The following is a 21,748-nucleotide window of genomic DNA, read 5'->3' as shown; positions in this document are numbered from 1 at the left end:
TTTGCAGACACATCGCGACGCGCGGCCCTGCTGCCCACCCACAGCTCAGTCCCCACAAGCTCCTTGCTCCACTTGCTGTGGACACAGAGGAGTTGTCCAAGCCTCCTGCACAGCTTATTTGCCACAACTTTTGCTGCTTAATGTGATTAGAAGCAGCGACGAATATCACACAGCTGGTGCTCTCCCGGGACCACTTTCCCAGCCGATTTTCTGCAGCCGTGCCATAGAGGTGTTACACAATGTCTTTGAGGTGGAAGAGGAGCGGTTTGCAAAAAGGAAGAAGGATTTTAGATGAAATTCCCTTTTGCAAAACATCTCACCAACGCTGCTGCCTAACGAGGTAATACTAAGGGATGCTAAACCTGAAACAGTGGTGAGACTCAGGAGCAGCCCAGACTGCTGTAACGTGGCAGAGAGAAGCGGAGGATTGATCCTGAAGCAGCCAGCACACCCCGCTGAGCCTGTGCCGGTGTGCAGCCTAAAACCCGGGCACATCACGCAGGCTGTGCACAAGAACAGCCACCGCGCAGGTCAGCGGGGGCACCGGGATAGCCCGGAGGCAGGGACATCCAGGCCCAAACAGCCACCATTGCTACACTCGCCACCAAAACTCACCCAAGGCTCAGTGCAGAATTAAGGTTGGTGATGGGACCTCGAGTTGCCCCAGGACCGTGAGTTACTCTGCGAGCCCATGCCGGGAAGGAGGCAGACCCCTTGCTACCAGGCTGATGGGCACGGTCCCCATTAGCTGATTCCTCACCTTCCTCTGCTCCATGATTAGTCTTACCCCACCAAAAGCCATCTCTGGCCAGCGCACGTCTCCCCTGGTCCCTGGCCCCCGCAGTCACTGCGGGCATCCTTTGCTTCGCCTTCCACAACCTGCTTTTCACTGGTGTCGATGCAGCCACCGCCCTCAGAAAGGTCTGCCGAGACCATGGCCCCAGCAGCCCGCACCTCCGAGGGGAGAGGGCGTCTCTGGAGCCGGAGCAGGGCTCTCTGCACCAGGGGCCCATTTTCCCTGGAAAAGCTCAGCCAAGAAGTCAAGGATTTGAAAATCTCCCTGTTTGGCTCTGGGGGAGGGAGCATCCCACAGGCATGCCGTCCCAGGGCACGAACAGTGCTCCTACCACTGCACAGACAGGTGATTTGATAATTAGCAGTCAGGCATTTATAGTGGCCCCAAACCTCTGCTTATCTGGCATTTTTCAGCACAGCCCTGGCAGCCTCCCAATGGGCAAGGGGAGGAGAAGCAGCTGGGGCAGCTTGCTGAGCCGAGAGCCACCTCCCGGGAAGCTGTTTTCTCTCCAGCGTGAATCATGCCCTTTCCTTCAGCTACGGAGATTTTTCCTGATCTCGGTGGATATCACATTTCCTAAGTCGCTTGGTGTGAGCCACCTCTGCCACCACCAACTTTTCTTCTGGCGGATCAACGCAGAAGTTTCCTGTCAGAAACCAGAAATGCTCTAACGATGACATTAACAGGCTCCTGGTCCTACCTGCCGAGGGACCTGACAGAGGGCAAATCAACCGTGCTAAGAAGCTGCAGCCTTAATAAAAAGGTCAGAAAAAGTCCCTGGAGAGCCCCCAGAGAAGCTGGCGGCTCCCGGGGAACGCGGCGGGCAGGGGGCCGGGCTGTGCGGGGCGATCCCGCACCGCTGGGCCCGGCGGGGCGGCCCCCAGCCCTGCTCGCAGCGCAGCCGCGGCCAGGCGATGCCCCAGCCTCCCCCCGAGCCTCTGCCCCCGGGGGAGCCCCGAGCCCCCCGGGAGCCCCGAGCCCTCCGGGGAGCCCCGAGCCCCCCGGGAGCCCCGAGCCCCCCGCCACCGCCGTGCCCGCAGCCGCGCCGCTTTCCCACGCTCCGGGCGGGGAAGGCGCCTCTAGAGGGAGCTGAGCCCTGCCCGGCTCCGCTCTGCATCTATGGTCCGGGGCTGGGTTTCTTTCTTTTTTTTTTTTTTTCTCTCTCCTTTCCCTCCTCCCCCCCGGCCCTGCTCGCTTCCTTCCCCCGCGCCGCGCTCCGGGGAGGAGGCAGGAAGGGAGGCGGCGGGGATGGAGCAGCTCCCCGCCGGGATGCCTTAGCTCCCCGGGACACCCCGGCCCGCCTGCTCCCCGCCGGGACGCGGTGAGTAGCGGGGGGACCCCCCAGCCTCCCCCGGGACGGGCATCTTTATTCGCCGGGCCCGGCCCGGCGGTGCCGAGGCTGCGGTGAGGCGGGGAGGGACGCGGCGGGAGCCCCGGGGTGCCGGTGGCTCCGGGGGAGCCCGGCAAGGCGGGAGGGGGGGGCAGAGCCGCGGGGCCTCATCCTGAACCGCCCGCTGAACGCGGTTAAAGTGCGCGGTGGTACCTGAGCGAGCAGCACGCCGGTGCGTGCAGTAGCTGGGCCAGGGCTGAAAGGTCTCGCTCTGAGCTGATCGGTGCCCCGAAGAGGGAATATTGTCTCTTTTAATAGTATTTTCTCCAGCTGGGGTCTTTTCCCCCCTGGCGAGGCCACGGCGGTGACAGCCACACCCGGCATCCCCGTGCCAGCGCTCAGGGTAGGGGTTCAGGGTAGACAGGGTTGCGTGAACTGTTGGTGGGAAAGGTGGTGCCGCGCCGAGCAGCGGGGTGACATCCACTTCACCCCGCTCCGGGCTGTGACCTCAGACACGGGCATGGCACGTGTGGCCTTGCAGGCTTGCCTGCACAGCTGCCTGCACCGCTTCCCGCCCAGCAGCGCCAGGGACCGCCGGGATGTGGGCGCACGGGGCTGTGGGGGTCCCTGGCTCAATGGCTGCATCTGCTGGGGCTCGTGGGCCAGCGGGTGCCGTGCTGGGCAGGTAACCACCAAACGGGGCAAACTCGCCCGTTTGCTCTTCTAGGCCAGGCTGGGAGGAGCGGGGCTGATTCCGTGCTGCCCGGGCAGGGGTGCAGCAGGGCACAGGAGTCCTGCGGGATCGCTGGCCTGGAGAGGGTTAGCTGCCCTGCACGCTGCATGATGGAATCACTCCCATGCACAGGCGCAGGGCCAGACCTGCGAAATGCTCGTCCCAGAGGATGCTCCACGCGTTTCCTGGAACAGGATCCTCATAACATGTCGAGGGGTGACTCCAGAGCCCCATAGCCGGGCTTGTTCGCAGGGATCATGGCTGCTCCTGCAGATCCTCTCCCCTCCTGCAGCTTGCAACTCTGCCTCTCTCTCTGGGCCAGTCCCACCATCTTCCCAGCACCCACCATCTTCCCAGCACCCGGGCGCTTCCCCTCCCAAGCTGGGAGCAATGGTGAGCGTGTCATGAGGACAGGCAGGAAACGTGTCAGAGACCTTTAAGCAAAGGAGATGAGGGTGAAATGAGAAACAGTTGAGGCAAAGGTCTTTTTTTTTTATTACGGAAGCCTGGCAGGTTCCAGGAAGGCTCGTTCTTTGCATGGCATGTGCTCGTTTGTAAAGATAAGATTCCTGTGCCATCTTGGAAGTGTTGCTAAATCCACATCCTAGGTGCTGCCTGCTGCTTTTAACCCTTTGCGGCCTCCAAGAGCAAAAAGTCAGCCCCTCCCTGCTCTCTTCCAGCACGGTATTCTCATAACAAAGGGGAACGGGGCAAATCAAAGGGGCATTGGGCTGGGAAGCAGGAGGAATGCAGGCAGCAGCACTCTTGATACTGGAGAGGATGCTTGGAGGCACTTTGACCCCAGCAGAGACTGGCAGTGAGCTATCTTGGGCGTTGACTTGGTTTGCAGGAGCTGGAGTTTAGGGTCCTCCCCAGGGAGCAGGTTGGGGACCGGCAGCGTGCTGCCAGGGCCGTAGCTGCCGGTCCCAGATGTGCGTGTGTGCAAAAGGGCTGTAGTGTCTCGTGTTGCAAGAGAAGAAAGCGCTGCAAGAAACTATATTGAGAAGGAAACTGAAAATGAAAGTTCCTCTTAAATGATGGCGGCAGTCGCAGCCTGCCGCTTCCTAAGGGTTTGCCAGACGGCAAATGTGAAGCATCATGAGCTATCTGCTCCTCGGGCACCGGACTCCTGTGCTCACCCGCCATCCTTCATACTGAGCAGTCAGGTCTGCACCAGAAAGTCCCTGTTGGGTGAGGTCTGGGTCAGAGGCAGTGGACTGATGTGAAACAACCGGTTGCACCTATAGACCAAACCGTAAAGGCTCCCGACGCAGCTGAACTCTTTGGCTGAATGCGTCCGCATCCTCCCCAGCGTTCAGTGCAGCCTCGGCTTGTAGCAGCACGAAGTACGGTAGAAATTCATACTGCTTCGCTTACCCACGAGCTCCGGAGAGCTGCTCGGAGTCTGGCTGCCTTCCCCTTCCAAGGCGGGCTGCAGCTGTAGCCTTGCTAAGCACCCGAGGAGGAGCTGGGGACGGCAGCGGGGGAAGCGCAGGAGGGTTTGAGGGTTTCCCCTGCGGAGAAGGGGACGGGGGCACGTTCCTCTGCTCCAAGCCCTCCCTGGGCTGCCTCCACCGCGTCCCAGGGCAGAGGAGAGCAAGGAGAGGAGCAGCTCTGGAGCCCGGGTCTCTGCTGATCTGGGCAAGTGGGAGCCAGCTCTCCTCCCAACTTTACCCTCAGTCCCGACTGTGGATCCTCATCGTGTTTTCAGCTTTTCCTTGGATGGGGATGTTTGAGGTTGGGGAGGAAAAGGGAAATCCTGTCCTCGGAGGCGCATAGGAAAAAACAGCATCTCCATCTGTGTGTCAGCGTGGCTCAGGCTCCCTGAGCGCAGCTATACGGATACACGATGGCTTTTGAAGCCAGGCTGATAAGCTTTGCGTTTCCAGGCCCCCGTCCCCACCTTGATTGCAGGCTGTACTTCACATTACTGCTTATGGTCTCAATTTATTTTTTCTTCCGAATAATCTTCGCTGTGAGGTTGTAAGCTTGGACCATGTGTTGCACTTCCAATCTTGACATAGGTGGCTGTTTATCCATAACCAGCACTTTTTAAAATTTTTGCCCAGGATACAGTTTAAACTACTGGGTGTTGATGTGTCTTCATGAATTTAGACCTAGTGCAAATCAGAAAAACCCCCAGTTTAGCGCTGTAGAAGCCTGGCCTGGGAACATGTGCTGGCATGCCACACAACAGGCTGGGACCTGCAGTGGTCTCTCTCCAACCCTGACGGTAATGGCGGGCCTCGCTTCCTTCTCTGCAAAAACCAGGGGTGAGGTCAGTGCGACGAGCAGAGCGGTAAAGGAGCTGCGACGAGCCCTAACCTACAGGTCTGGGTGCAGGATACCTGCGAAGTTCAGGGGCAGTGTGAGCTGTGCACTGGTTCTCATTTAATTTTCTTATTCCGAGAGGAGCTCAGAAGACGTAAAGAACAGGGGGGATTAAAGCCTCTGGATATAGGAAAACAGAGACCTCATCTCTCGTAGAAGGTGCGGAAAACAAATCGGAGGTCTCGCCAGGAGCAGTCGGCACTGCCGCTGTGGCTCTGCGCGGGAGCCGCGGCAGCTCGGTGCGGTCACGGGTTGGTTTGCTCTTGCCGCGCGCTGAACCGTCGTGGCTGCACATCGGGGTACCCGCGTCTTGGGTAGCAGCGGAGCCCCACGGCTCAGCTCCCGGGCACGTTCTCCGGGTGCACCGGGGAGTCGTGGAGCCCTTTGTGCTGTGATTTTTGCTTTCATCCCAGCGTGAAGCCGCTGCAGATGCTGCTGTTTGGCTGAGTAAGAGCCAGTGCAGCCCGTGGCACTTGCTGAGCGGGTCAGGATAGCTGGCAGGCTTCCAGCAAGGGTGGGGAGGTGGCGCAGTGGGGTGGGGAGCTGGGTGACTTTCCTCTTCTGGCCTATGACTGCAAACACCTTACTGAGAGGAGTCAGGAAGGGAGGAGCAATCTAGCCAGGGACTTGGTGTGGCCAGGAATCAGGGAGCGAGCGTGCGGGAAGGGAGGAGCCAGGTCGCTGGCGGGGATAAAAGCCGGCAGCATCGCTCCTCTGAGCGCTTGGCTCAGCCAAAGGGGCTTCCTAAGGCCGGCCCGGGAGGTGCATGAGGGAAAAGGGGCCGCGAGGCTCCAGCGTCCCAGCTGGCTGCTCGTAACCCGCTTCACTTACTGTCTCTCGTTGTTCCAGGTAAAGCTGATACTCCCAAGCATCTCTCTGCAATGGCCTCAGGGAACGACGGTGACCCACCGAGGGCCCACGAACGCCAGGGAAGCAACGGGCACAGGCTGCCACAAGAGCTCAATTCAGGTAAAAAGTTGCTGTGATATTCAGGGGAGGAAGCATTTTCAACCCATTCTTTTTTTTTTTTTCTTTTCCGTGCTGTGTTTCTTTGAAAAGATGGGTTTTTTCATACTTCCATGGCCCTTTGCGAGACTGGGATAACAAATCAGTTCCGTAAGGCTGTGCTGAATTGAACTGGGAGAGCACAAGCTCGATGCTTTTCGGAGACTCTTGGCACTGGATTAGTGCAGTGGGCAGCAAGGGGGGCTTGAAAGGCACGGAGAAGGCAGCGTGCAGGGAGCTGCAGGAGCGGGGTTCGCTGGAGCGCTGTGCTGCCAGGCTGAGGCAGGCATAGCGGGGTGCCGCAGGGCAGATCGCCCCGGCTGGCTGCGAGACGTACGGCTGGGCCCCGCTGCCATTTACTTTCCCTTCCCTGAGCACAAGAGAGCGAAAGGTGCTTGATGTTTAAAACACACAGAAAAACACGCCTTGCTGAGCAGCGCCTGGTCTCAAGCAGTTGGGTTCAGTCTTGCTGCATCGGCTGCTGGATGAAATCAGGTCTCCGGTGTGCCTTGGCATAGCAGCGATGAAAAGTTACAGCTCACCGGCATCCAGGAGCGGTTCAGCCCGTGGCTCGTGTGCGCCGAGCCCAGCAGACTGTGTAACTGTGTTTCACACTAATAGGTGAAACTGGGAACGGGGCTGAAAGGAACCCAGGAAAAACCTCAGCTCCCATTTCATCCCAAAGTGATAAAATGATGCTGCACAGAAAGCTGTTAAACATGGGTGACTTCTTAACCTGTTTTGCAGGTAGACTTATAAATAAGGCTGAGTCACTGCAGCTCTGTCAATAATGGAGATGAGAAGCTATAGCTAACTGTTATGTATTTGAGCTCAAATCCAGCTCAGAGCTGTTTTATTGGCCTGATCGTGTTAGTTATACTCTGGTATTGCCCGGGCTGCTCTCCATCTCGGAGTACCGTTTGTGCTAGATCCTGCATGAACGCACTGGAGGAAAACATACCCCGTCCTTCCCTTACCAAAGTCTACAAGGTATGAAAATAAATAAATAAGCGGAGTTGTTTACTTATGCTGATTTCCTGTTGAGGCCAATGAGGTGCTGATGTGAAAACTGGTTCAGGATCAGGCCCTGAACTCTAACCACGCTGTTCGGCAGTCCCGCTTCCTATGCGCCTGCGCGTGCTTGCTGGCAGCACCGGCATCCCTCTGCTTCCCAAAGCTCGGGGGGTCCCTCTGGAATTCGGAGGTGGGATCTCTGCACGCCCCTTAGGCAGAAGCCTCGTGGACTCCAGTGGCAGCAGAAATGCGCAGCTTCCACCAACGCGTGCTATGGGATTACGGGGCGGAAGAAGGCTTTTGTCAACAGGTATGGAGCCTGGGTTTCATTTCGGGCTCACTTGCTCTGTTTGTTTATCTTTGGATACGGTAGGGAGTGAAGAGATTTATCTGCTGCTTAAGGATTTGCTTGAGCATCGTTCTGAGCCCCTGTTTTACCAGCTGCTGCTTAGGGCACGGACAAGATGCTGCTGGTTTTGTCTAGCTTGGGTGGCAGTTTGCACTCGTGGTGTTTTTAGGGCATTGTAGATGAAGGCAGGAGCTTCATACTCCTGGCTGTACGTGATGAAGAGGAGGAGCAACTTAGCTCATGAAGAGTCATGCAAAGGGGAGCAAACATTGCAGAAGGAGGGGCGAGAGGCCCAGCACCAACAGTGCTGAGCTGAGCTCAGGAAACGGGGCTCATACTTCACAAAATTAACCTTGCCCTCCTTCAGTTCTCATCCGTAAGATGGGGTGGCAGCGCCTCCCCCTTCGGACGTGCTGCCAGGGTATGCACACAGCTACGGGAATGGTTTGGATACGTGGCGGCTCAGATCTGGGGGACACGCCGTGGACGGGGCTCTCCTCACGCTTGCAGGTGACCATGCCAAACGTGGCTCAGCTCCCCTACGCTGCAGAGGGGCTGGGCCACGCGATGAAAGTATCGTTTGCGTGGTCCCAGTTAGCTCCTGTGTGGCCCGTGTTAGCCGGAATGCCAAGGCGCTTTGTTGAGAAGGGTGATGTGCTGCTGTACCCACTTATTACTACGGGGGAAAGGGAGCGAGCTTTGATGCAAGCCTCTGCAAGGACGTCCAAGGTGTCAGGGTTGTGCACGGAAAGCCCAGCTGCCCTGACTCGGTTTGCAGTCTCTCTTCCTCAGATTACCTGGGCTTTCCCATCTGCCTCTGTGTGTTTAATACGTAACATAACATAACATAACATACCTAGAGAGGTGTGAGGTTTGGTCCTTGGTGGTTTGTCTTAGCCCTGGACCTGACGTTGCATGTGAAGCAAGTCATGAACCGATAAATAGTTGCTTAGGGACGTTAGTCATGCGTCCGTGAGCGTCTCTGTGTCTTCATCTCCAAGACCACCTGCAAAATGAGTAGGAAAAATGTGACCTGCCTGTTTAAGCCTGGGTTCTTATGCATTCTGTAGAGCAACCAAACCCATTTAAACATGCTTTTCTCTTGTCTGGTGCCCATGCAGTTCCTATCTCCAGCACAGACAGAGAGTACTGGACTTCCCTGTTGAACTGCATCTCCCGTCGCTATGTCATTTCCCTTTGTAAAGGAAAAAAACAAATCATCCTTCTGATGGCTGTGCTGGGAAATAACTGCTCGGGAATTGCCTCGTGACTCCTTTGTTCTGGCCCGCAAAGGATGCCCCAAAAAATCTTTTATGAAAAACTTGGTGGGGCAGAGGGAGATGAATCGCCAGAGCCGAGATGCCCACCCGCCTCGGGGGCACCCCGCTGAGCCCTGGGCCAGCCTGCCTTTGCAGTCCAGCGGATTAGCAAACACGGGACAGATCTCAGCTTGGGCAGCAAAGTACCAGAGCAAAACCTTGCTGCAGCGCCCAGCCCCTGCTGCAGGCCCAGGCCCTGGGTGTGTTGGTGGGACACCACTGAACAGAAGAATTAAAGCAGATTTCTTGAGACCAGTCCAGAATCTGGACCAGAGAATCTCCCTTACTGACAGATTAATTTCGATCTTAAATCCAAGGCTATTTGCCCATTAGCTCTGCAGGGAGGCTGTTTGAGAATATTGCTTCTCGTTTGGGTGGGAAGATATTTGTTCTAAAGAGCAGATAAGGGGAAGGGCTTTGTGCCGCACAGATGCCTCTGGGGACGGCCGTTTTCCATTTCCCTGTCTAGAAGCCCTGCTCTCGGGTGCAAGCCGTGCAGGATTATGGCAGCACGGTGCAGCGTCAGGTTGATCCGCCTCTGATCCCGGATGGCGTTGCTGTTGACGGGCTGATTGCCCGATGGAAGCTAACCCAAATCCATTGACGCAGATACTGCTCATCCCATACCTGAATTGCAACTACCATGAGGTGGAGTCAGGCTTCCCCTCAGGGCAGAAATCTCCAGGGACCATTTTGGTTCCCCGGAGCTGTCTTCTCCCTTTGGAGCCAGTTGCCGTCCCAGACTGGGTATCTCCCTCTGTGCAAACAGATGCCCCTCTTTGTGTAGTTACTGCCTGGCTCTTGAGCTCGAAAGGGATGCTGCTAGGCTGCATCTGTCATTATTACAGTCTGTAGCAGGGCTATTTAAGTCAGCTGTAACAAGGTCTGATGGACAACTTTGGTGAGACCTGCCAGTTTTTACCACAGTGCAGCTGCTCCGCAGGAGGCAGGAACGGGGAGGAACAAAGGATCTTGCACAGAAACGCAGCCGTTGCGTGGCTGAGACGGGCTGGGGTCTGGTCAACGTTGTCTGTGGTGTGGACCCAGGCAAGAGGCGGGGGGGAGGTCTGCTCTAGATGCTGAGCGTGCGCTGGGGACCGAGGGCGACAGGGTCGCTGCTTCCCGCAGTGGCGGCGGAGCAGGTCCTCCCGGGCAGTGTGGGGCTTCGCAGCAGCCTGTGAGCCCCCAACATGGCCCCGGTGATCCCACAGGGAGCCCACAGATCCCAGAGGGGCTCCGGACTGCTCTTCTCTCTGCTGCTGGTGCTGGGAGTCCACAAGGCAAATCTCAATTCAGATCGTCTTCCTTTGAGCGGGAGAGACCCAGAGATGGTCCCAGTGGGTGCTGTGGGGTAACCCCTGGGGGAAAAGATGTACGTTCTCCTGTCCTTGTGTTCCTAAAAATAGCGCCTGGGGTAATTAAAACCAGGGATTTTTTTGGTACACTTACTTCCTCTCTAGTCCTGGCAGCGTGTTTACTCTGCTTCTCGCTGAAACTGTGAGTCAGTCGGTTTCGTTTTCTGGCTCTCGGTGGAGCGGTCACCGGCTCCCTAAGGTGGGATCTGTTTGCCGCCAAATAAACCCATTCCCTGCAAAACAAAAACCAGTCCCCTGAAAACACAGCGGCCAGGGCTTGTCACTTCCCTTCACCTTTATTTACCCAACCCGAACTCGGTGTAACCCGAGTCTCTGCAGGACAGGTCCTCTCCCGTCCCCACACCCCATCCAGGGCTGGGCCCATCTCCCCGGAGCATCGCGGAGGCCACGTAGATGTGACCGGCCGGAAAAATCTCTGTGAGGAGCGGTGCGGCGTGTTTTGGAGACTTGGGTACAGGGTTTTATGGAGCAGTGTTGCCAGGACAGCTGTGTCTGCCAGGCCGGGTCCTCACGTCCCAGCCCTGGGACATTGCTCGGGCAGGAGCATCTCTGCATTGGAAATGCAATTTCCAGTGGCCAGTGAACTGCATGACCAGTCTGGTGGGTGGATATACTGGGATGCTGGGAAAGGGCTCTAGCTGGGTGGGCTGCAGTGAGCTGCACTGCTGCTAGACAGCGTTGCTGGTGCAGATGTGCTGCTGCACGTCACCAGCACGCTTTGCAGGACGAGCACCTAAAGCCACGGGTCTGCAGGGTCCTGTGCTTCTGACGTTCCCCCAAGTGGCTCATTTACCTGGGCTTGGCACCTCGTTTAATGTCTGTGAATCTCCACCCTGAACGGTGATACCCTGTCAAAGGAGCAGGGCTCTGATCCGTCCATACCATTTCTGTCCCGTACAAATCTTGCATCTTAGAAAAGAAACTGGGAAGAACTGTGTTACCGGGACCTCAGGGCCAGCTCCCCCCGAGCCCTGCGGGGTGATTTAGCTGGGCTGCCGGCTGTTTGGGAGCCGGTGCTCAGGCCCAGATTGCTTCTCAAGGCAGCCAAAACCGAGCTCTAATCAAAGACATCCCGTGACAGATCGGGTGCTTTCCCCAGGAGCAACGTAACGCATGTGATAAGGTATCGGTCACCATGGTGCCTACGGGACAGAAACGCCTCGCCGGGGGCTCCCTGCTCCGGAGGGGGCAGGTCCTGGTCACGTCCAGACCCTTGCTCTTCCCCGAGCAGTGTGGGCACGGGGGACGCGCGCGCGGGTCTCGACCTCGAGCCGTTTGCAGACGGGCGTGCGCTTGTCGCCACCGGTTGTTTCTGACTCGCTTCCTGCCCACGCAGAGCCGGGTCGGTTTTCGCGCGCTGTCGGGGCCGGGTGACAACGCACGGGCGCGTTCCCCTGCTGAACCCTGAATACCCGGCGTGCCGAGCCCTGCTTGTTTATGGGAGCAGGGGAAGGAAGCTGCAGCACCCAAACCCAGCCCCAGCCTCCCCCCACAACCGCCCCAGCTCGCCCCCCGCCCCACCGCAGCCTCCCGCTCGCCGTGCAATGGGCTTATTGCTTCCACGGGTATTTGTTAGCAAAGCAGGGGATTTGGGGGTCCGCTCTCGCTCCGTGGCAATGGGTGTGCTGGAGCAGCAGCAGGCATTCCATCCAAACTTAGCTCCTGGCTGCTCATCTGCTTTCGAGCGCAGGACAGGGAGTCGCCTCTCTGGGCTACGGTTTGCAAGTTATTCAAAAGCTCCTCTCCGTTCTGTTCCTGCCAGCAGCCCATGCAGAAGTTGCAAACCCTGCCCTGGCACTGCTGCTGCTGGGCTGGCGGGTGTAGGTGAGACCGGTGATGTGTGATTGAATCAGCAAGGAATTACACTAAAATGGCCAATTTAACTTTTGCTCACCCCATCACTGCTGATGCCATGCAAAGGCACGATCACTGGTGACACTGAAAACCAAGATTGTTTGCTGAGGGTTGATGGGCAGCACTAGACTGAGCTTTGCCTCCAGGTTGGGTTTGGATCCGAGATTCCTGAACTTGTTTGTGCTGAGCAAAGCCCTTCACTGAGGGGTGCTGTCACGGGGGGAGAGCTGCCAAGCACAAGCACTTCAGCGTCTGGTTGGTGGTGTGACAGTCCCGTAGCTGTCTGTTGCCAAAAATGGATTCAAAAGGTGGGCTCGTGCCCCTAAGAACAGAGACTGGCTTCAAAATTAGTTTTCTGAGAACTAATTTATGCTAGGTTCTTTTTGTTTGATTGCAACAGGCCAGCGTTAATACAAACAGCACAAATTCAGGTTGAAAATGAAGGAATAGTCTCTTTCCAACTTGGGAAAGGGAGGAGAGGAGCTTCTCCCTTGACTTTTCTTCCTCTTGTCTCTCTCTCAGAAGCTGAGGTGGCAAAGGAGACGGAGGAGGTGTTTCGGAGCTATGCCTTCTACCGCTACCAACAGGAGAGGGAGGAGAGAGGGGATGAAGTACCCATGGACCCAGAGATTGTGGAGATCCAGCAGGAGCTGGGCAGGTAAAACTCTGATACCAACCGTATGCACGTCCCTCAACCCCATCCCGAGCCAGGCTCCTTTACAGACCCACCCCTTGGTCCTGCTTACCGGTCTTGCTGGGAAGGCAGACCCATCCATAATGCTGTCTTCCCCCTGGGCAGCACCGGGAGCCTGGTGGGAAGGCGCCTGGCCATCATCGGTGACGACATTAATGAGCGGTACGACGCGGAGTTTCGCTACATGCTGAAATCCTTGCAGCCCACCAAGGAGAACGCCTATGAGTACTTCACCAGAATAGCCTCCAGGTAAGGCCACCGGCTCCCTCGGCGTGGGCTGGACGCCTTCTGCTGGAGGAGATCAGGGAAGGAAGGGTCGGACAGGGTGCGATGCATGGGTTAAAGCCTTGCCCCCACCCCAGGGCAGCCGCCCCCGGCTCTGCCCCAGCACACACACTCCGTCAGTTCAAGCTTCACCCGCTGTCCCTGGGTTGAGCTCCCAGCAAGCTCACCGTGACGGTTCCTGCGTTTTCTGCCTGTCTGCTCTTGCTCCTGCGCACTGTTTGGACAGTCTTCACCTGACAGCCATCTCACAGTCCTTGCGCAAGCTGAGCGGGGTCAGAAAGTTTGGGGGACGTGCCTGGGAAGCGTGGCCCGTGCATCGGTAGCCAAATGAATGTCCCAGCTCCCATTCAGGGGTGCGACCAGCCCTGGACTAAGACAGACCTGCTGCTGGTCCCACTGCCGCTAGCTTGGCAGCTGGGAAGTCCCGATGGGTCAAGGTTTCCAGAGGCATAGAGCAAACGCAGCTGCAGGCTGTGGGGACGGGCAGGTACTCGCTGCCCTTGGCGTGGTCCACATGGAACAGGATCGGACTAACTCAGGATGGGGGATGCTCTGCAGGCTTGCAGAGCCTGCAGCCATCTCGTGCAGGCGATGCACGCCCAAGCTCTTCCACTCAAAGCACAGCAACAGGGTGAAGCGTGAAGACAAACACCCAGACAACTTTTTGCCCTGATTGCCTGAGGTACAGGCTTGGATCGAGGAGGCCATCAAGGGGTTCAGTCCTCACCCCTCTCTGTCTGTAGGGAAACCAAGACACTGTGCACGTTAAATGGCTTGCCCAGGGTCATGCAGAAGACCTCTGGCAGAGGCAGGAGAGAAGCCGGGGTCTCTGGGGTCCCAGGCTCCCGTCGCTCCTCCGAGCGCGCCTGGCTCCAGCGCAGCCCCGTCCCCGTGCGCCCTCCGCTCGGTGTTTGTTGTCTAACCGCCTCTCTTCTGTCCTCTTCCTGCTCCCCTCTCCTTGGGAAGCCATGCTGCGCTGTTTTCACCGCTTTGCCAGCCTGAGGCGGTTAACGCACCGCAAACAGGTAAATTAACCTCTGTCCCTCTCCTTGTGCTACCTGTTTCTCTGTTCCTTCCCGGGCTCCAGCTTCCCTCTCCCTCTGCAACCAGCACGGTGGCAGCTCCACGCCAAGGCTCTGTGGAGAAGACAGTTCCCTTCGGCTGTGCAGACAGGGGCCACCAGGACCAGGGCACAAGATTAAAACACGGGGCCTGAGTCTACTCTTTTTATTTTTTTTCCTTCTTGCTTGCATTGCTGGAAACCAGGAAAAACACCTTCAAAAACTGGTCTAGATAAATCAGTGCCAAACGTGCAGGCAGCGATGCAGTTTGCACCCACAGCAGCTGAGACCTGGGTCAGGAGCAGTAGGCATTGACCAGGCACACTTTGGAGCACCCCGCCCTTGGCAGTGTCACTGTAAGGCAAGATCAGATCAGGTTTTCGTCTTGGAGGGGTTTGCCTATGCAGGAAAAGGGAAAATCCTGTTCTAACACGCTTGGTGCTTCGATATATTTACACTTCCTCACCTGCAGGCACAAGCAGGGGATGCTTTGGGACAAGTGGGTGGTAGCTCCTGCTCCTGGCTGCGTGTGTAGCAGCTGCTGAGCTTGCTGCAGCCTGCAGGCTTAAGCCACCCCCAATTCCAGCTTACCTTATTTAAAAACCTTGCCCATGAAAACACAGGACCTACAGGCAGCTGATGTGCCCTGCGTTCGGGTGGAGACCCAAGGAAAAGGGAGGCCGGGCAGGAAGGTGGCGCGCCACCCGCTGCCATCCCAAAGCTTCTACTTCAGCAATTCAGAGCCTGTAGCTGTGTAGACAGGATTTAGAAATTTCCTTTTCCCTAGGACATCCCTAACCCACCTGGCTGAGGCAAACAGCGGTTGTGACCGAGACCGCGTTTGTTCTGCTCTGAAAGCACATCCTGGTTGTAGGAGGCCATGTGTCGCTTCACCACAAAGTGACTGCGTTGTCTGCGCAGCTGGGATGCGCCTCAAGGAGCAGCGCGGCATCCCCAGCCCCGCTCTGCAACCGGCGCTGCTCGAGAGCCCGTGGCCTGGGGTGCGGAGGCTGGGGAGGTCCGAGCCAGTTGTTGCAGTGATTGAACCAGACCATCGGCTTTGTTTCAGCTTGTTCGAGAGTGGCATTAACTGGGGCCGGGTGATTGCGCTGCTGGGCTTTGGCTACCGCATGGCCATCCACGTCTACCAGCACGGCATAACGGGTTTCCTCCGCCGGATCGCCCACTTTGTTGCAGAGTTCATGCTCCGGAACCGCATCGCCCGGTGGATCGCCCAGCAGGGAGGATGGGTGAGCCAGCGGGCTGTCCCGGGGGGATTCGGGGCGAGGGGAGGCAGCCGTGCTCTGGCTGGTGAAAGGCGCAGCCTGGGGACGATGGCACTGCTGAGGCTGGCGGGGTCACCCGGGCGCAGGCAGAGCAGCAGCCTGGCCCAGGCAGATCTAACGTGCTCTGGTTATTCTCTGTTTCCCGTTAGGTGGCTGCACTCGAGCTGGACAATGTTTACATGAAGTACATGCTGGTGGTGGTGGCCCTGGTCATGGTGGGGCATTTAGTGGTACGACGCTTCTTCAGGCCCTGACTGATGTGGGGGCAGAGGCTGGGGGGTCCGGCCAAGCTCTCTCTCAAATCTCTGCTCTGCATTGACGTCTCCCAAGAAACAGGGGATTCAAGGAACCTCTGAGAGAGAGAGAGCAGCTTGGACCTGTGACCCTCCCGCTACAGGGCCCAGGGTCTCTGCCATCCATGGAGACACCACCAGGAGCTATGGAGAGAAGCAGTTGGGGGGGCGGGGGGGAGGTTCAACTTTGCTGTCCGTTTTACGCCTCGCTTAGCTGCTGAGGACAGAGCATCACCGTCACACTCCTAGCACGCAGCAGTGAGGCAGAACAGGCTCCTCTGGAGTCAAGTCTGGAGGAACGACCGCGTTGTAACAACGCCAGTGTGCGTGTGTGAGCACACGGGTCTTGTCCACCCCGCGGGGCGGGTGCAGAGCTCCCCGTTTGCTAATGGCTCTAGCCCAGACCATGCCTGCATTTGAAGAGGGACTGCAGCCTTGGTTGCTGCGATTGTCTGTAAGTCACTGGAGGGGCAAGCCACCATTGGAAAGCCCGTGTGGGGCTTGCTTTCACCTTCCCTCTCTTCCTGAGCACAAGTCCTTGAGCTTTCTCTTTAACAAGCATCCCTACCCCTTTTTTAAGGAAATGTGCTGGCTACCTGTCACCTGACAGTCGACGGTGACATCTGGCAGTGCTGGCAGGCAGGTTTCCCCTGCCGCAGCCTGAGCCTGGAGACCTGCAGCTCTCCCGTGGCTGATGCAGGAGCTGGGGTGCAGCCTCACAGCCCTTCGTGAGCTTAAAGGCTGCGTGCCAGCAGACCTAGGAAGCACGAGCAGGTTTCCAAACACTAAAAAGCTGTGGGGTGACTAATGGTCAGCGTAGGCAGCCTGCCTGCCCGCCCTCCAGTTCTGCTGGGGGCTTTCATTCAGTAGACTTGGATGCTGGCAAAGGAGCAGCCCAAGTGAGACCAGTTGGTCTCCCTTGCTCTCAGTGGGAGGCACTGGAGTTGCATCCCATCCCTGCATCAGCTCTTTGCCTTCTGAGCCCAGCTGGGCAGGATGGTGCAGGCATGCCCTGGTTGAGTGCAGGGCTGCAGTGTTTTATAGCTGCCCAGGCAGCAGGGCCCAGCGTCTTTGGGAAGTGACTTCACCTTGTTCCATTCACGACTAACGCCTGGGCATGATTTTTGCGGGAGGGAGGGAAGCAGGCTCCACTCTCCCATCCCAAATCTTTCTGAATTTTTGCAAAATAGGGGGAGAGTCCCAGTGTGGACTGCATGGTTTAGCTCTGTTCGTTTTACTCCAGGTGACTCCGTAAGGCTTGAAACTGTGACTGGCCCTGTCTGAGCCAAACTCACCCTATTTCAGCATCACCCATCTCAGGTCAGCCAGCTGGGGAGGGAGCCGGAGGGACCTCGGGGGCAGGAGATGAGCAGCGGTCCTATGTCTGGGCTCCTCTCCTAATGCAGGCAGAGCCCTTCTGGACTGGAGCCTCGGGCAATGGGAGTGGCAAAATTGTAGCCCAAAGGGGCTGAGCCCTCCTGCCCTCCGGGGCCTCTCCGCGATGGCTGGAGCAGGGAACTTGCCTGGTACTGCTACTGCAAAACGGGCTGGCTGACCGCAGCCGACAGCGCTCCCACTCGTCTCCGTGGCACGGGGATCCCCAAACCAGGGCAGAGCCCGGCTCGCCTGCAGCCCTGCCTGGTGTCACCTGCAGCAGCAGCCACCGTGCGAGCCCAGGGAGGCTCAGAGGGAGCCCGAGAGCAGCCCCTCTGCCCCGCTGAAACAACGGCGTTCCCGACAGACAGCTGTCTAACCTGTTTTTAAAACCCTCCAGTATTGCCTCCCCGTATCCCTGATTCCTACCTTAATCTTTACCTTCAGATAGATTTTTTTTTTCCTCAATGCCTACCCCTTGCTGCAGTTTGAGCTTGTTACTACACGTCCTGTCCAAGCAGAGACAGGACACCCTATATCCTTTCTCTTTGCAGCTGCAGAGGCTTAGCAGGACCAGACACACTTAAGTCCCTCATGTTCCTGCCTCTTTTACCATAAGAATAGCAAACCTTTCAGCCTGTTTCCGTATCAGGGTCTTTCTGTGCTTATCATTTTGACCCTGACTGTTTCTGCAGTATCTCTTTCCCTGGTGGAGTGCCCTGGCCTGTGCTTAATAGAAAGGCATTAAAATATTTGCTATAATATCCCTCTTCTATATATCTCTGGCTTGGTTGCTTTATTTATCTGTGCTGAGCAGCACAGCTCTCCAGGGGACGGTCCCGCTCAGGTTTTGTGGCCGTGCTGCTCCCTCGGCAGCTGAGCGCCCACCTGGCTCATCTGTCCCCTTGCAAGCGTATTTCTTTGCATTTATCCACACACAACTTCATTTACCATCGTGCCACCCGTTCACCCGCCTTGAGCGGATCTCGAGATTTCCTCAAGATCGCCAGACTCTTACCTGGTGGGAACCAGTCTAACCCACCTAAGCATCATCTGCAGTTTCCCACCCGCACACCTTACCTTCTTTTCTGGGTGAAAACACCACCAGATGGAGCCTTTTTGCCACGACGAAAATGAACTACTAATTGTTATTTTCCTTTTCTCTTAATCAGCCACGTTATTGATGTGTCACTGTCCTCTAGGCTGGTTCTCTGGTTTGGTTGTGTCTCCAGCAGGACTTTTTCAGAGGATCTTGGAAAAAAAAACAGTATATCAGCTTTTATTCACTACTTCACCGACACACTCCAAGAACTCTAACAGATTGGAGAAAACTTTTGCTCGTACAAAAAACCGTGCTGCTTGTAATTTATTCTCATCTTCTCAATAAGGTGTTTCACCTTGCAAACCAAATTCAGCTGTAAGGCCAGCAGACTTCAAGTAAAGAACAGTTTTCAGCTTTATGGCAGATGATCAAGCCTTAGCGAAGTCTGTGATACCAGGACAGAGAAGGGAACTTTTAAAATAGGTGCTGCAGCAAAGGAAATGTTCCATTTTATCTGTTTTCTCAGGGGATTTGCAGGGAGGATTGTCTCAGGATATCAGCGTATTGTCTCCCTCTGCTCTCACCTCTCCCAGCCTTCCTGGCACTGGTTACCAAGTGGAAAAAAGCTTGAACTGGGACTGTGGATGGGCGACTGGTCTGTAGTACTGTGTCCTGTCACTGGATGGCAACAGCACCGCAGGCACAGCCACCCCGGGGCTGGCTCCAGGGCAGGGGGGCTGAGCCCCCAGGGAAGGGGACCCCCTTCCAGGTCCCCTCTTTGTCCGGGTGACCTCGGTGTCCATCAGCTGTGGTCTGCACACCTGAGCTGCGGGGTGCACCATGCTCTGACCCGTAGCAAAGGCAGGCATCGCTGGTTTGTACTGGACTGCTGTTGGGGAAAGCACGAGTGCCTTAGGGGGGCAGGAGGAGGCTCAAGCAGGGCTGGATTTGCTGGGCTCAGCAGACCCAGGTGAGAAGGCTTGGCCTCCCCAGAAGCTGAAGCGCTTTGCAGGGTCGGTGGGCGCTCTCTAGAGAGCTGCAGCGGGTATCTACCTCGAAGCCCCACTCAGCAGAGTTTGGGCAGGGGGCCTGGACAAGGGACCACGGCCACCTTGACTATACGCAGAAGGCTTTTGCTCTGGGACTGACAGTGCCAGGAGCCATTTTTACACAAAAGTATGTCTCCGCTGTAGAAGTAAGAGCTCTAAATAAAACTATGTTCTTAGAATAGCCAAAATTTCCCTTAAAGGGCTGAATCAGCCAGTTTATTCTGCAGGGATAAAGCCCTGATCAACTACAATATTTTTTAACCATTATGAACTTCATTTAAGCACCAGCCCCACCACACACTGCACCTCGTAGGAAAGCAAGGCCGTCTAACGCACTGAGCAGCAGGCTCTCCCTGCTGCCACCTCCCTAGCCACCCTGGTGCTGCTGGGGGGGACTGCCCCGGGGCTTTGGCTTCTTCCCCTGGTGAGCAAGGGAAGCGAAGGTGGGAAACTCCCAACGGGAAAATGAAGGCAGAGGATGAGGAGAAGGCTCTGCTATGGCTGTTCACAAGGAGAGGATTGTTCACTGGATCATTTGGGTTGGAAGGAAAGCCTCACCCCGACTCAAAGCAAGGCTCCCTAGATCACTGCAGGCTTTGGTGGACAGCTGCTGAGCAAGCATGCCGTTTTTCTAGCTTCAGACACCCAAGCTGGGGTCGCATCTGAGGAAGGACTGGTTCTGTGATGCTTACAACTTAGCTGCACCCACTGGTACCAGTGCCTGCCTGGCCTGCTCACTCCTAGACTGGGAAAGGAGAGGAACCAAAGAAAGGCTTGTGCTATTCCCTTCTCCACCCGGCCCCAGGATCAACAGATGGGAGGTTTCAGCATCACAGTGCCCAGCGAAGGCTGAGGCGCACCCCAGAAGTAGCAGAGAGGGGTGCAGGCTGTCCGGGCAGCGGTGCCAGCCCGCAGGGCTGGAGAAGCCGCACGGGGATGCAAGTCAGGGCAGCTGATCGCAGCGAGGCCACGAGCTCTGCACCGTGGCTCCTTGTGCTTCTCTCTGCCGGCTCCCCGCATATCGAGGGGTGCAGGGAGGAAAGGGGGGTTCCTTTTGGTGGGGATTTCTTCATGCAAGAGGCTACCCCAGGAGAGATGTTAAGGGAACGTAGCACAGGGAGTTGTCCAGACAGAAAACTCTTAGTGCAAGCAGAAGCGTGTGTGTTCAGGAGAGTGGGCAGAAGAATTTCATTCAGAAGGTTATAACGGGCGCATAGAAAAAGGGGGAGAGTCTGAAGGAAGGGATTCATTTACTGAGCCTATCTGAGAGCATTTTTTACTCCCACGCTCTCCCAGCTCTTTTCTTCTGGATGGAGGAATCTGCCCGAGCTATTTGCTTGCCAGAACCACGTCTCCCTCCTAGCCATACCTCACGCTGCCAGTCAAATCCCGAGCCGTCCCTGCCAAACAGCAGGCGCAGCAGGGTTCGGGCTGGTGGGGGCCAGCGCTGCCCCAGAGACACCAGTCTCTTCACGCTCAGGACTGGTGGCAGCCTTCTGTGAAGCTCTGTGTGATGGGTTTTACACATATACTTGAAACCACACTATCACTATTAATTCTGGTTCTTCCTTTCCCTTTGCACAGTATCAAAGCGCACGGTCTTCCACACAGCTCCTTTCCCAGCTCCTTTCCCCGGCCCTCCGGGAAGCCCCAGTCTCTCCCAGCACTGCAGGAAGGGGACGGGGCATGTGATGGAGCAATAAAGCATGCTTTGCACTGACTCTGGAGGGGAGGGACTGGTAAACACCTCCTTTCCAGGGTGGGGAGGAGAGGAGGACCACAGGTTGTCCCATAGCAGCAGGGAGATGGGGAAGGAGCTCTGTCTGCAGGCCAGCCTTTCCCCGGCGCAGGTCATCTTTAAATAGCAGGCAAAGGGCTGTGTGGAACACGGTGGGTTGCTTTTACCTGAAAAAAAAAAGCATTTCTTTCACAAATATTCTGTTTCAAAATGATGTAATATATATGTGTGAAAATAAAAATGGTACATGCAGTGCAAACTTCTCCTGGCTGCGTTGAGGGTTTTCTTCCAGAAGCTGGACGCCTTTGCAGGGTGCTCTGGGTAGCTCTTGGGTGCATTAGAGGTTCCCCTGCACAAACCTGCACCAGCTATTTAGCCTCATTTGCCCCATTAGTTTAGGGATACCAGGCCTTCTTACACTTCTTCTAGCATGAAGAACTACATAGGGAGAGAAATCTGCCACTGAAGCTTGCTGTGCCATCCCTGAGAAGTAGTGCCTTCACAGCAGATGCTGCAGGGCTGAAGAAGAGGCCACTGTGGTGATCTGCTGTCTGATCAGCTGCCTCGCCTGCCCAGAAGGTTAAGGATCTTATCTCTGGTGTGTCCACACGTCCCTAGCAGGAAACAATAAGGACAGGAAATTGCAAAGGAAAAATCCATTACAGAGGAGGACAACAGGATTCTCAGCTATCATAAAACACTCCAGCAAGCGAAAGGGAAGTTTTCTTATCAGGAAACCCCTACACGTACAAGATGGGGAGATACTACCACTTTCCTGTATAGGGATGACAGCAATACCTCCTGCTAGCTCACAACTCC

The 21,748-nt window shown here is 56.5% G+C and overlaps 2 protein-coding genes across 5 annotated transcripts in view; one reads left to right on the top strand and one right to left on the bottom strand.

Moving 5' to 3' along the window:
• The window catches only part of LOC148055283 (uncharacterized), a 38,774-nt gene that overhangs the window by 9,010 nt on the left and 8,016 nt on the right, over positions 1 to 21,748 (bottom strand). Inside the window, exons 1-7 of one of the 4 annotated variants that reach the window (XM_087762325.1) lie at positions 18,181 to 18,315; positions 12,854 to 13,092; positions 10,327 to 10,465; positions 9,505 to 10,235; positions 8,415 to 8,564; positions 2,340 to 3,293; positions 1,186 to 1,442 (exon numbers count right to left, since the gene is read on the bottom strand). In XM_087762325.1, the coding sequence (XP_087618451.1) occupies positions 1,186 to 1,202 (17 nt within the window). In that variant the 5' untranslated portion in view covers positions 1,203 to 1,442; positions 2,340 to 3,293; positions 8,415 to 8,564; ... (2 more) ...; positions 12,854 to 13,092; positions 18,181 to 18,315. Of the gene's footprint in view, positions 1 to 1,185; positions 1,443 to 2,339; positions 3,294 to 6,168; positions 7,481 to 8,414; positions 8,565 to 9,504; positions 10,236 to 10,326; positions 10,466 to 12,853; positions 13,093 to 18,180; positions 21,544 to 21,748 lie in introns of those variants that run through there. The other 3 variants (XR_015705762.1, XR_015705763.1, XR_015705759.1) reach the window with 3 other exon arrangements.
• On the top strand, positions 1,984 to 21,192 carry BAK1 (BCL2 antagonist/killer 1). Its single transcript, XM_087762328.1, has 6 exons — positions 1,984 to 2,117; positions 6,040 to 6,159; positions 12,630 to 12,765; positions 12,907 to 13,050; positions 15,217 to 15,397; positions 15,583 to 21,192. Exons 2-6 carry the CDS (start codon positions 6,072 to 6,074, stop codon positions 15,685 to 15,687), a joined length of 654 nt encoding a protein of 217 aa, XP_087618454.1. The 5' UTR covers positions 1,984 to 2,117; positions 6,040 to 6,071; the 3' UTR covers positions 15,688 to 21,192.

Source organism: Nipponia nippon, unplaced genomic scaffold (genome assembly GCF_047370975.1).
Source record: "Nipponia nippon isolate SJK-2023a ecotype South Korea unplaced genomic scaffold, ASM4737097v1 scaffold_25, whole genome shotgun sequence".
Lineage (NCBI taxonomy): Eukaryota > Metazoa > Chordata > Aves > Pelecaniformes > Threskiornithidae > Nipponia > Nipponia nippon.
Note: the sequence above shows the minus strand (reverse complement) of the source record. Positions and strands in the feature narration are given on the sequence as shown.

Coding starts and splice junctions, on each gene's coding strand:
- BAK1 (XM_087762328.1), top strand. CDS start 6,072: ATGGCCTCAGGGAACGACGGTGACCCACCGAGGGCCCACGAACGCCAG. Junction 6,160..12,629: donor GCCACAAGAGCTCAATTCAG/GTAAAAAGTTGC, acceptor TCTCTCTCTCAG/AAGCTGAGGTGGCAAAGGAG. Junction 13,051..15,216: donor TTCACCAGAATAGCCTCCAG/GTAAGGCCACCG, acceptor GCTTTGTTTCAG/CTTGTTCGAGAGTGGCATTA.